At 39.7% G+C, this 13,678-nt stretch overlaps 1 protein-coding gene across 1 annotated transcript; it reads right to left on the bottom strand.

Moving 5' to 3' along the window:
- Positions 1–6,259: 6,259 nt before the first annotated feature.
- On the bottom strand, positions 6,260–10,295 carry LOC100397676 (olfactory receptor 10D3). The gene has a single exon (XM_002754608.5). The coding sequence runs from the start codon at positions 10,085–10,087 to the stop codon at positions 9,140–9,142; it is 948 nt and encodes a 315-aa protein (XP_002754654.2). The 5' UTR covers positions 10,088–10,295; the 3' UTR covers positions 6,260–9,139.
- Between the last annotated feature and the right edge of the window lie 3,383 nt (positions 10,296–13,678).

Genomic DNA, 13,678 nt, shown 5'->3' with positions numbered 1-13,678 from the left:
ATCACCGATCGTTAGAGAGATGCAAATCAAAACCACATTGAGATACCATCTCACGCCAGTTAGAATGGCGATCATTAAAAAATCTGGAGACAACAGATTCTGGAGAGGATTTGGAGAAATAGGAACAGTTTTACACTGTTGGTGGGAGTGTAAATTAGTTCAACCATTGTGGAAGACAGTGTGGCGATTCCTCAAGGCCTTAGAAATAGAAATTCCAATTGACCCAGCAATCCCATTACTGGGTATATATCCAAAGGACTATACATCGTTCTACTATAAGGACACATGCACACGAATGTTCATTGCAGCACTGTTTACAATAGCAAAGACCTAGAACCAACCCAAATGCCCATCGATGATAGACTGGATTGGGAAAATGTGGCACATATACACCATGGAATATTATGCAGCAATCAGAAATGATGAGTTCGTGTCGTTTGTAGGGACATGGATGAATCTGGAGAACATCATCCTCAGCAAACTGACACAAGAACAGAAAATGAAATACCGCATATTCCCACTCATAGGTAGGTGATGAAAAATGAGAACACATGGACACAGGGAGGGGAGTACTAAACACTGAGGTCTATTGGGGGGAAAAGGGGAGGGCCAGTGGGGTGTGGGAGAGCTGGAGAGGGATAGCCTGGGGAGAAATACCAAATGTGGGTGAAGGGGAGAAAGGAAGCAAAAACACACTGCCATGTGTGTACCTATGCAACTGTGTTGCATGCTCTGCACATGTACCCCAAAACCTAAAATGCAATACAAAATTAAAAAAAAAGAAAAATATAAACAATTGAGTTAGTTCATTTTAGAAATATTTGTAACTAGATAACTGTGATTCAAATTTTTTTTAAAAAATGTATTGAAATGCCCTGTTGAGGAACATGGTTGGCGACCCTCAATCTGGATTAATTATTTAAGGTGGCAGGACCAGAAAAAACCTAACTAGTCAGCCCCTTCCGCTCTTGAGCTATACTCAAAACAGAGCTTAACCTCAGCGAATCAGTTATGTATAAACACTTCTTTCTTTGAGAAACCCTGTATTTCCTCTCTTTAAAATGCAAAACAGAATTTGTTTACATAATTGAATAGTTTTATTGCCTTTTTCAGTACTATTTTTAAAAATAAGACATCTCACAAGCTTGCACTTGCTTGCTTTCTTTTTAAAAATTTCAATTTTTTAATTTCAACAGGTTTTTGGAGAACAGGTGGTGTTTGGTTACAGGAGTAAGTTATTTTTCTATTTTTATTTTTTATTTTTTGAGACAGAGTCTTGCTCTGTCACCCATGCTAGAGCGCAGCAGCATACAGGAGTTAGTTCTTTAGTGGTGATTTCTGAGATTTTGGTGCACCAATCACCCGAACAGTGTACACTGTACCCAGTGTGTAGTCTTATCCCTCATCATCCCCCAGCCTTTCCCCTGAGTTTCCAAAGTCCAGTGTATTGTTCTTTTTTTTTTTTTTTTTTTTTTTTGACACAGAGTTTCCCTCTTGTTACCCAGGCTGGAGTGCAATGGCGCGATCTCGGCTCACCGCAACCTCCGCCTCCTGGGTTCAGGCAATTCTCCCGCCTCAGCCTCCTGAGTAGCTGGGATTACAGGCACGCGCCACCATGCCCAGCTAATTTTTTGTATTTTTAGTTAAGACCGGGTTTCACCATGTTGACCAGGATGGTCTTGATCTCTTGACCTTGTGATCCACCCGCCTAGGCCTCCCAAAATGCTGGGATTACAGGCTTGAGCCACCGTGCCCGGCCAGTGTATTGTTCTTATGCCTTTGTGTCCTCATAGCTTAGCTCCCACATGTGAGTGAGAAACATCCCATATGATGCTTGGTTTTCTATTCCTGAGTCACTTCACTTAGAATAGTAGTCTCCAGTTCATCCAGGTTACTGTGAATGCCATTATTTCATTTCTTTTTGTGGCTGAGTAGTATTCCACGGTGCGCATGTGTATCTATATATATCACATTTTCTTTAGCCACTTGTTGATTGATGGTATATTTTCTTATGTAATTTTTACAACAGTTCTATGAGGTAAGTAGAATTACTCTCATAATTGTCCCCATAACAAGCAGATTTAGATCCAGGTATTTTTCTTCATAAAATCTAAGACTTATCTGGAGATTATGCCCAAGAGCTCAAGGAGAAGTGAACAATGCCTGGGCCACAACTAAAAATCATGAAGTGAATAATTTCATTAGATGACATTTTGGGGGAAAGATCAAGTCCCAGAGCAAACTTTGCATAGAAGTAAGCAAAACTACGTAACAGATCTGATGTAAGGGGGAGACCAGCTGTCATTGGGCAGTGTTATGGAATCTAGGAGGACAGAGCCTTCATGTTTATTTATTTGGAGGATGCTAGAAAAGAACAATTTTAACAGAGTTGACTGGGAAATAAACCAGTAGATCAGACCACTGATGAGAGATTTGGTAGTTTAAAGAAGCTCTGTGATAACGATCATGGGATCTGTGAGCAGATGACTTTGAGATTTTCGGTACCCTCCTGGTCATGTGTCTTATGAGCATAAGTGTCAACCACATCTTGCTGATATGATAAAACTTTCCACTCGATAAAACAGAGCATCTCTTTATCTGATCCTCAGTGGGGATTATCGTGAGTTGGGAATGTGTTTTAAAAGAGATAGTTTAAAAGAATGTGTTTAAAAAGGATAAGCCACAATTTTCCTGTGGCTTATCCTTCAGTGTTTACTCACTATCACTAATACATATGTAGGTTAGCATGCACAGGGACATTTAAGTTTGGAAAATTAAGAGCCAGTGTTATGTATTGTCTTACACATATCGCAAATAGTATGTAACAAAATATAATTCACTCACATTGGAAAAAGTTTAAGTGGTATGATTCACAGAACGTAGCAGAGAAACTAGAGTTTCTCTAGTTTCTTCTGATCCAGTCTTAGTCCTGCCATGAGGTTGCTGCATGAGCTCTGATAATGGAAGAGAAAGAGTCCTTGGTGGTAAGTAGCTGAGCTGGTACAGCCTACATCTGATGGTGCAAGAGGTCAGTGGGTGTGAAGTGGTAGGTACTTCCCACAGGGGTACAAGAGAGCAGATTCCTCTCCATTCTGTTGGTGGAGCGCTCTGCCCACCCTATTCTCGGCACTGGCTGGACTTGCAAATACTCTTGGCTGAGCTAAGTCATAATCAGCCTCCACACTTTCATTGACCCTTCGTTGCCAAGTTCTCCTTAGCTTTATAGTTCGCTATGTGTCCACATAGTTTATTTTACACATCAGAACACTTTTGCAATTGCGAGCACTATTTAAAAATCATGCATAAACTCTCCTGGCAAACCTGGATATATGGGCTTTTCTACATAGAGGGCACTTCATGATAAGAAACCCAATCCTGATTAGGCTCCATTCTACCATCCCCTTCTCTCCCCCCCCCCCCCCCGCTTCCTCTCTCCTGTCTTTCACTTCCACCTTCAATCATCTTCTATTACACCAACACAGTTCTCCCTGGAAATAGTGTGCTTGGTACACACCTATGCTTCTACAAGATGTCCCCTTCTTCCTGATTCTGCACTTTCCCACCTTCTGTCTGATCTTTATTCACTCTCTTCCCCATGCATTCCTCACAGCCTGGCTCACATCCCACCTTTCCTGCAAAGCCTTCCCAAACAGCCATAGGCAGAAATACTCGGTCACTTCTCCATGCTCCCGTTGCGTCTCTGAATTTATGATGCTGACGTTGTAATGAAATTATTAAAAGAAAGATCACTGGAAATTTTAAGAGTTGAAGTAGGAAGAAAGAAATACTAAAAGCAGCTCAACAGTCAAAGACAGGTTTAGTCTCCAAAATAAACCTGAGAATAAACCTGAAAGGGTCTTCTGGCCAAATTAGGTCAGAAGCACTCTCCCTTAGAAACTAAGAGTATTTAAGGGCTCAGGGCGGGATAACTTTTCACAGGCTCAGAATGTTTCTATATCTCTTTGTCTTGCTTATCTGGGAGGAAGAGTTTTTGTGTCGGTTCCTTTACATCTTCCTGCAGCTGCAGGCATACCCCCAGAGTCTGATTTTAGCTTCCCTATCTTAGTACATCAAAAGAGAAAGGAATGTGCTTATTAGGGCCCACTGTTTTACTGGGGCCTATTGTATGAGTGTAAAGTTTGGTGATTACTCAAGAGACTTTCCCTCCTCCCTCTGTGTCTGAACTGTCTTATCTGTGTTTTACTGTCTGCTCTTTCTGGCTGCTTGTTTTTTAGAAAAGAAGTGATTTCCTTGAAATGCATGAGGTTAGAAAGGGAGCTGGAACCTAACATGGTGGTGTTTGTCCAAGATGACGGTGCTCCTGCTCTGTCAGAGACAGCCTGCAAAACATCCTAGCTCTGTGACTTACTGGCTTAACTTCTCTGTGTCTCTCTGATGACCAGTGACGATGAGCATTTTTTCGTATGATTGTTGGCCTCATATATGTCTTCTTTCACAAAGTGTCGGTTCATATCCTTTGCCCACTTTTGAATGGGCTTGTTTGTTTTTTTCTTGTAAATCTGTTTGAGTTCTTTGTAAATTCTGGATATCAGCCCTTTGTCAGATGGGTAAACTGCAAAAATTTTTTCCCATTCTGTTGGTTGCCGATTCACTCTAGTGACTGTTTCTTTTGCCGTGCAGAAGCTGTGGAGTTTGATTAGGTCCCATTTGTCTATTTTGGCTTTTGTTGCCAATGCTTTTGGTGTTTTGTTCATGAAGTCCTTGCCTACTCCTATGTCCTGGATAGTTTTGCCTAGATTTCCTTCTAGGGTTTTTATCGTGCCAGTTTTCTGCTGTATAAAATGAGATAAAACTAATACTAATACTTCACATGATTATGGTGAGGACCGAATGAGTTAATTCAGGTAAAGTAAAGTGCTTGAGAATAATACCTAGCACATGGTAAACCCCAAGAAAGTGTGTTCTGCTGTTATTATCATGTTTTATTATGGACCATCTATTACGTATGACTCTAACAACAGATGATGGACTCCTTCAGGATGGGAATCTTATTCATCTTCATCTATTTGGCATAACAATAGTATCTGCTGCAAACAGGAATTTAATAAATTCTAACTGAGTTACTTCTCCAGGATGTCTATGAGAAAGAGATTTGAGGATATCAGTGCTGACCTGTGGCCAAACTGATGTAGAGAAAAACGTTTCTATGTACTTGCTTGTCTGCCTTCTTGCTTCTCCTACCAATTATAAATATCTCTTTCTAGAGCTAGATATTATCATTCTGTTACTTCCCAGAAAATTTACTTTTGAAGAAAGAATATGAGATTTGAGAGGAAATTCATTCTTTCATGGCAGAATTTCAGGCATAAAAACCGGTTTTGAAACCCGTGTTCTGACTGCCATGATGGAGTGGCCTCCTTCATGCAAATGTTCAGATCGACTTGCTGTGTGCGTGTGAGTCTCGCTATAGTGGGAACATTAGTGATCTCCCGGGTCTGGATCCGCTCTAGGGAATGTTGGGGGCTGTGTTTCTCCCATCATGCCTCAGGTTTCCCAGGGTCTCCCAGTCTGAGGGTTCAGAGAAGAAATTCTTGAATAAATTGAATAAACATATCTTCTACATAAATGGTTTGGTTAAATATGTAAATATTCCTGAAATAAAAGTTGTTTTTACTTTAAAAATTTTCAGACTCTTTGGAAGCAGAGAAGATGGGAGAAAGCCTGGGAGGTGCTAGACCTGACTTTTCTTTGTGAAACTAATTACTTATTTTCTAGAGCGAACAGCTTAACTGAAAAGAGGAACAAAGTGTCCAATACCTGGAAAATGTTGTTTCTAATTAAGAAAGGCAGAGGAGAGAAAAATTGAAGCATAGAATGCTACCCAACAATCCCTCTTAAGCAAGTTAGAACAGCAGAGAACATAGACGAGCTTTTCTGCTGTGACTGTGAATGATCCCAAACAGGTTTGTATAGGAAGCACAGCTTTAGAGTATATTGGAAGAAATATGGTAAATAGGTGTTTTAACTCTGGTAATATCAAGCTACTAATCAATGATTCACTACTAAGAAACTTTAAAAATAACTAAAATCTCAAAGGATTCTATGTTTGAGAATGGAATCAAAACAGTTTTGTAAGTTGTGATTAAAATCAGGTTTAGTTGAATCAGTTACAGAAAAGAGATTTTGTAATAGTGGATTCCCATTACTTTAAAATTGGATGTGATATTTTGTCTTTATTTTTTCACTTTGTCTTATAATGTTAATAAGAAACATATATATCAGAGAAAAGGGAAAGTGCAGTACCATTATTACCATTCCTCTGGAATGCTGAGTTACATTTGAAACCATTTTGGGGGCAAGGAGGGGCTCTGAGATCTTTTGTTAGATTTTCCCTTGGCCAATAACAGAGCTTTTGGGATGTTTCTATGAATCCTCAGAAGGTGAATTCAACAGGCTAAATGCATATCAAAACTGGGGATCAGAGGGAGGATTGTGAGCTGCTGGATCAAGGATCATTGCCCAGATTGAGTGAGAAATCAGTAACTGAAAGTCAACAGCCATCTCCTTATATTAGTCAGGATACTTCCTAATGAGAGGGGTGGAGCACAGGTGACAGAAGGCATAAGGTGGGTATTTGGAGACAGGGCTTTCTTTCAAGCTCTTGCTGATTTTTGTATTCTCAGTCACCTCTCCTCCTTCCAGCAATACTCAGTGATACAAAGGTTCCCGTGCCTTCATCTATGGCTCTTGTCTGTTTTTACTGGAAGAAGACATGAAGATGTGACACTGCTTATTCCTGTGTGGCCCTTCTTTTCTGAGTCACCATTGCTGTGTCCCTCTTGGTATGCCCAATCATTTCTCAGTGTGGCCTCTGCCGCACTGAGATGCCTCACCCACTTGAGGCCTCTGCCATCTACGTTCTGGAGTTAAGCCCACCATTGACTCCCTTGGTTACTGTTTCCTTTGTAAGAGTGGGAGAAAATAACTCTATCTTGGATGTAATATGCTTCTTGGGCTGACACGGATGAAGTCAGGTGCTTCCTCTTGGTTTCTTATCTCTTCCTAGTTGGAAAGATTTCTAAGCATTTTGGAAGCAGTTTCTTAGTGTTTAAGCGTAAAAGCCTTGCTTTTATATCCTGGGCCTCTCATGGTAAAGTGGGAACAATAGCACAAATATCAAAGATTGTTTTGAGGAATAAATGAGATAATTTTATATAGAATTTCTGATAATATCTGACAAATAGGCCTCTAAAAATGACAATGTTTATACTACTGAATCCAAGACAGAAATTTGAGGCACAAATAAGTGAAGAGGCTATTAAGACAATTATAAACTTGGTAGTTCCAAGGATATGGAGAATTCTGGAAGGAAACTTTGCAATGTGGGTGTCATGCTTAGGAGATTTTTAAAAAGGGATAAAACGGAGAATATGAAGCTGAATTTATTTTCGTACATCACAGTGGATTAGGAAGCTTTCTAGTTAGAATTTTAATAACATGGTGCCTAGTATTTTGGTAACAGGTGTAAAGAGATAAAATTATGTGTACCCTAGGCAGTTCATACAATGAATCCAGGAAAATGCTAAGTATCTCTGTCTTCTATGGGGTTTTCAGATCTAATCAATGGCTCCACAAAGCTTCTGTGTAGCTGTTTTTGAGTCAAAGTAGATAATTTTGATACACATCAAAAAGTGAGGAGGTTGCCTGAGACCAAATATAAGTATAAATATTTTCTTTACAGATTTTTTTGGAAGAGTAGAATTGTTTGGCAGGTAATGGAATAATCCATGAAGCTTACCAAGTCTAGCAAGCCCAAGTGAACATCTAAGAGGTAAGGCTGAGATTCAGGTGTCAAAGAAAAGGCAGAAACACCTTTAAAGTTATGGGCAGAACAAAAATGTTTTTTAATCTTGCACGGTACCACAGGGATCATGCTTTTTAACCTTACAAGGTACCAGAGAGATCAAAAAGTCCAGAAGCTTCAAACTTCTTCCAGTGGAATCTTACCTAAAAACTTAACACATATGATAAGCAAACAGAAAGTTCTCACTAACTATATTTAATATGGAAACCTCAGGATAAATTCACTGGAGGCTCAGGGCTCCTTGAATCAGGCTTGGAAAGCCATTGGCCCAATCCATTCACCTGACCTGATAAAACTACTAAATAGTTACCACACTACTTGCCACATTAGTAGCTGGTAGCAAGATGGAAACAGACTCAAGTTTGGTAGACTAGCCACAATGCTTTTCGCTTTCCTTAGGCAGTGGGGCTAATCTGATCTGCCTAAAAACCTTGAGGCAGAGAAATCAGGCATGAGGTCAGATATGGGATGAACATCCTTGCTGACAAATTCTAAGTAATTCCCTTTCCAGATGTTTGAGAAAGGAACAAAACAAAACAAAAAACCTACATCTTGACTCTAGTCCTTAGTCTGTTAATATTTTTGTTTTATTTATTTATTTATTTATTTATTTACTTTTGAGATGGAGTTTTGCTCTTGTTACCCAGGCTGGAGTGCAATGGCATGATCTCGGCTCACCGCAACCTCTGCCTCCTGGGTTCAAGCAATTCTCCTGCCTCAGCCTCCCAAGTAGCTTGGACTACAGGCGTAAGCCATCATGCCCTGCTAATTTTTGTATTTTTAGTAGAGACGGGGTTTCACCATGTTGAACAGGATGGTCTTGATCTTTTGACCTCGTGATCCACCTGCCTTGGCCTCCCAAAGTGCTGGGATTATAGGTGTGAGCCACCGTGCCCAGCCTGTATACTTTTAAAATTATATTATTCTTTTAATCAGTTATTTAAAATCTCTTTTCTCCTTTTTTATTGCCTTTCCCCATAGGTTTTTCTCACTAATAGTGTGAGGGGAGTAAATTGAGAAAAGCGGTGAAAAAGAAAATGGCATGATAGAAAAGACCTTCCTTCCAGGGACAGGGAATTCTCTATAGAAGAAAGGCAAAGTAATAATAACCAAGACTATATTACTTTGAAGATAGGTGAAGAGGCAGAACTTAGATAATACAATAAAATAAAATATGCAAAAAGATAATGTATTATAGCATAGTGGTCCATATTATTCACCTGCTGAAAATTTCAAAGTTGTTGTCACACATGAAGATTCCAAAGTGAAATTTCATATGTCAAAGCAGAAGGAATTCCAGAGTCATGTACCCATTTATCTGCTCTTACTAACAGGAATCTGACCTGCCCTGTGCAATATTGTTTTCAGGGCTGTTTTTACTTCCTTATTCCTCAAAGTGTAGATCAAAGGGTTCAGCATTGGTCCTACCAGATTCATCAGAATTTGTACCATGGTTCCCAGCATGGGGTTGGGTGTAGGCTGCAGGTAGACAGTGATGATGGGCCCATAGGCACAGAGGATGGCAATGAGGTGAGCACTGCAGGTGGAGAAGGCTCGGCGACGGCCTTCGGTTGTACGAATACTCAAGATAGAAACTGTGATTCTAGTGTAGGATAAAAGAATTAGGAGAAAGCAGACAAGAGATACGAGGCCAACGTTGGTGAAGCTCACCCACTGGGCCCAAGATGTGTCAGCATAGGCCAAGGGCAAGAGTGCTGGAATATCACAGAAGAAGTGATCCACTTCATTGGGACCACAGTATGGCAAGGTGAAGGTGAGGGAAGTCAAGATGCTGGAATGAATGCACCCTAACAGCCATGTGCCCACAGCCAAGGCCACACAGATCCTAGGGTTCATGATGACTGTGTATTGCAGAGGATAACAGATGGCAGTGAAGCGGTCATAGGCCATCACTGTATACAAGAAGCACTCAATGCTCCCAAGGAAATGGAAGAAGAAGAGCTGGGAGACACAGTGTTTGTAGGAGATGAGTCGGCTCAGTCCCATCAGGTAGAGCAGCATTTTGGGACAAGTCACTGAAGAGAAACCCATATCAAACACAGACAAGTTTCCCAGGAAGAAATACATAGGCGTGTGAAGGCGAGCAGAAGAAATAACAGCAACAAGGATAGACACATTCCCCAGCAGAGTGCAGGCATAGATGGGCAAGAATAAGACAAAAAGTATCATCTCCAGCCCCTCTGTGTGTGGGATTCCCAAAAGGATGAACTCTGTCACCGCAGAGCAGTTCTTCACCTCCATGGAAGCCAGTTCTAGGGGAGGACGAGGAGGCTGAGGTCATGGAAGAATGCCTTGGCTTGCTGTCAATTAAGTGAACATACTGGGGAAATAACATTTGTTAATTAAGTGACTATGATTTGCTTGTAAGTTGTGGAAAGACTGCTTATGATTCAAGTTACAAGGCATTATCCTTGGGCTGTAACTGCCTTAACCAACTAAGTTTCCTTAGCAAATATTTTCGTTATACTTATTTGAAATGCAGACACCCATTATTAAAACAATATTCTTGCAACATTAGAGCAAAGATTTTTAGAGGGAGGGCAGGATCCACCCAAACATATGCTCCTCCTCCCAGAGTAGAAGGAAATAAAGCATCAGGATCATTTGGGGACTTTTTTTTCAATCACTGAAGATGTAAGCCACAGTTCGAGAATCATCATATTTGTGAGCCATTATTAATGACAACGTGAGATTATATGTCTATGCTTTTTAAGGGAATCATAAAGGTTGAGCACTTTATGATTTGCAATTCAAAATACTTATACAACATGATCTTCATTCATTTAATCCTTCATTCATTTAACTCTTTGTGGTAGATCTATAGAAAAGATTACATTTGAGCAGTAGGAAGGGTATGTGACTCTCCTAAATTAAGGCAGCTAGTACATGGTAGAACTAGGCATTTACAACCTTTTTTTCTCTTTTTAAACATTAGTGTTTCCCCCACATCTGGATAGATCCATCTGTGATGGATCATGGCATTCCTGGCCTTGTCAAACCTTGCCCCGGTATTAACCATGTTTTTCCTTTTGACATCATCAGGCTCTTAAAATGTTCCTCCTCCACCTTAGTAAGCAATGGAAAACCATCCTCATGTTTCGAGCTACCTCCCCAGAAACACACAAATATAACATCTAAGAGACTAAATTTTTTTTTGTTTACAATTATATTCTCAGTGCAAAGAGCAGTGCCTCGCAGAGTACTTTTTCAATAAACATTTGATGAAGGAAATAAGATAGCTTACTGATTGCCTGGCAAGAATTGGATATCACTCATCTTGTGCAAGGATTTATGTGGTCCTATCAGATAGTAATTTATTCTCACATCTCCTAAAGCAGCTTGATCATCTCCCTGTTTATCTTTTGCCCCATTCCCTGTATATTTAGAATTTCTTTTGTTTACATCCATGTCATCTGCACTCCAGAAGCTCTGCACTGTGTTTCAAAAGGCAATCAGACCCAAGACAAGCACTACATATAATCTACACTGCTTCCAAAAATGTCCTGGCTGTCATACATTGAAGAAAGAATCAAACTGAAAGTATCCACGTATAGTCTCATTTAGAGTTTCTGTTATTTTAGTAATATAAAATCAAGTCCAAATACCTGATGATTAAGTGAAATAATAAGAATGGGGTTTGTGAGCTGACAGGCCAGCACAATGGGCTCGAAGATAAACCAAGCAAATAATAGCTATTCTTGTGGCCAGTAGCTCCATGCTCTCTTCATCCTGAACTCTGAGAACACTTCTTTTAAATTTTTTATTTTTTATATATTTTTTTAAAGATGGGGTTTCACCATGATGGCCAGGCTGGTCTTGAACTTGTGACCTCAGGTGATCCGAGGACTTCCAATTTTCCTCTCCACTGGATACACAAAGCATAAAAGAGGAGCATAAAAAAGAAGTGAGGGCTTCTGTAATCTCAGGTACTGTGGAGGCAGAGGCAGGAGAATTGCTTGAACCCAGGAGGTGGAGGTTGCAGTGAAGATCCTACCACTTCACTCCAACCTGGGCAACAGAAAGAGACTCAGTCTCCCATAAAGAAAGAAGAGAGAGAGAGAGAGAGAGAAAGAGAGAGAGAGAGAGAGAGAGAAAAAAAAGAGAGAGAGAGAGAGAGAGAGAGAAAGAGAGAGAGAGAGAGAGAGAAAAGAAAGAGGCAAAGATGGCACTTACGTAACTTACAAAGAGGAAGTTTGATCATTTAATCAGTCAAATTTTCCTTTGATATGATACTCGAGGTTAGGAATCTACACCTGTGATCTGGACAGCTTTCTTCTTAGCTAAATAAACTCCAACTAAGTGAAATGCAGGAGCGTGTGCCTATGTCTTCTGCAAAGATATCTTCCAAGACACTGATAGCTACATTGCTTTCTCCTACATGGAAATTTAAATACTCTTGGCGCCTTTGGGACCCCATTCCTGAATGAGTCCTATTCAAGGAGGTTGTTGAGCAAAGGGAGTAATTAGAAGTGAGTAAATGATCTAGTTGAAACAGAGTAGGGGGATGTTTCCCCCTGTGACAGTGCTTGATAGGAAAAAGAGGGAGCTAAATCTCTATTTTCTACCTCCAAGGTTGGCCTAGGGAAGAGAGAAAAAGGTGAATGGTATAGCGCAATCCTAGGACATATGTAGAAACCAGTTACTCAATTTCAGGCTATATTATTGGAATGAGAAATAACAACCATGTATCTCAACTTTTGAAAATATCCAATTTTAAATATTTTAAGTTCTTCATAGTTCATTCCATGAACTGAATTGTGTTTCTTCAAAATTCATGTTGAAACTCTTAACACACCCACCCCATATAACTGTATTGAAACTGGGGCCTTTTAGAAGGTGATTAAAGTCAAATGAGACCCTAAAGGTGAAGCCCCGATGCAACAGAACTGGTATCTTTGTAAAAAGAGAGACATCAGCTCTCTCTCTCTGTCTATGTTTTTCTCTCCATCTGTTGTCTTTTTCTCGCCCTCTACCCCTCCATGTGAGAACACAGCAAAAAGACAGCCCCGTCTCTGAGCTCCAGAAACTAAACCCTCTGGAACCTTGATCTTGAATTTTACAGTCTGCAGAACTGTGAGAAAAAATAAATTCCTGTTGTTTCCGTCACCTACGATATTCTGTCTTGTTATGGCAGCCCTAGAGAACTAATAAAGTTCTTCTCTACTTTTTAAACTATGATTTCTAATATTTTGATGTGGAAATAGAATTTCTGTTCCTAGACTCTAACAAACACTTATCAATTGGCACAGCTGACTTTCCTGAACCAGGAATGGTTCTCCCGATGATTTTTTCCAGAATTATATCAAGGTATTATTCAACAAACATTAATTAATAGCCTATGCAACCATGAACAAGACAAATTTCCTTACTCTTGACTTTCTCTTCTGTGAAAGGAGTCAAGAACCTTGCCCTTTGAGATTTCCAGACATTTGTAATCTGGGAATTATTCCTCTTTCATTTAACACAAGAGTTACAGAGTTGTCAATGAACTGAAAAATGTGTAAAAACCTAAATTAATAAAATAGAGAAAACACAAAAAGAAAAGAGATCAGCAATGCTAAATTTGGCTGTTTGAAAAGACTCAGAAAATAAAGGTATGTCTTTAAAAATGGTTCTTGAAAAAAAGAGAGAAGGCACATATAAACAACATGAGGAATGAAAGGATGACAGAAGCACTTGGATTAAGGAGATGAAAGATAATACAACATTTGCCAAGGTGTTCAAATGATTTGTCAAAATAATTTATCAAATGCTTATCAATTTGTGAAAACTGACTCAAAAATAGAAAGTATGTTTAAGATTCTATTGGTTACTGCATAACCAATTACTCCA

This window comes from Callithrix jacchus, chromosome 10, assembly GCF_049354715.1.
Source record: "Callithrix jacchus isolate 240 chromosome 10, calJac240_pri, whole genome shotgun sequence".
NCBI classification, from domain to species: Eukaryota; Metazoa; Chordata; class Mammalia; order Primates; family Cebidae; genus Callithrix; species Callithrix jacchus.
The sequence above is the reverse complement of the archived record's forward strand: the minus strand, read 5'-3'. Positions and strand labels throughout refer to the sequence as shown.

Coding starts and splice junctions, on each gene's coding strand:
- LOC100397676 (XM_002754608.5), bottom strand. CDS start 10,087: ATGGAGGTGAAGAACTGCTCTGCGGTGACAGAGTTCATCCTTTTGGGA.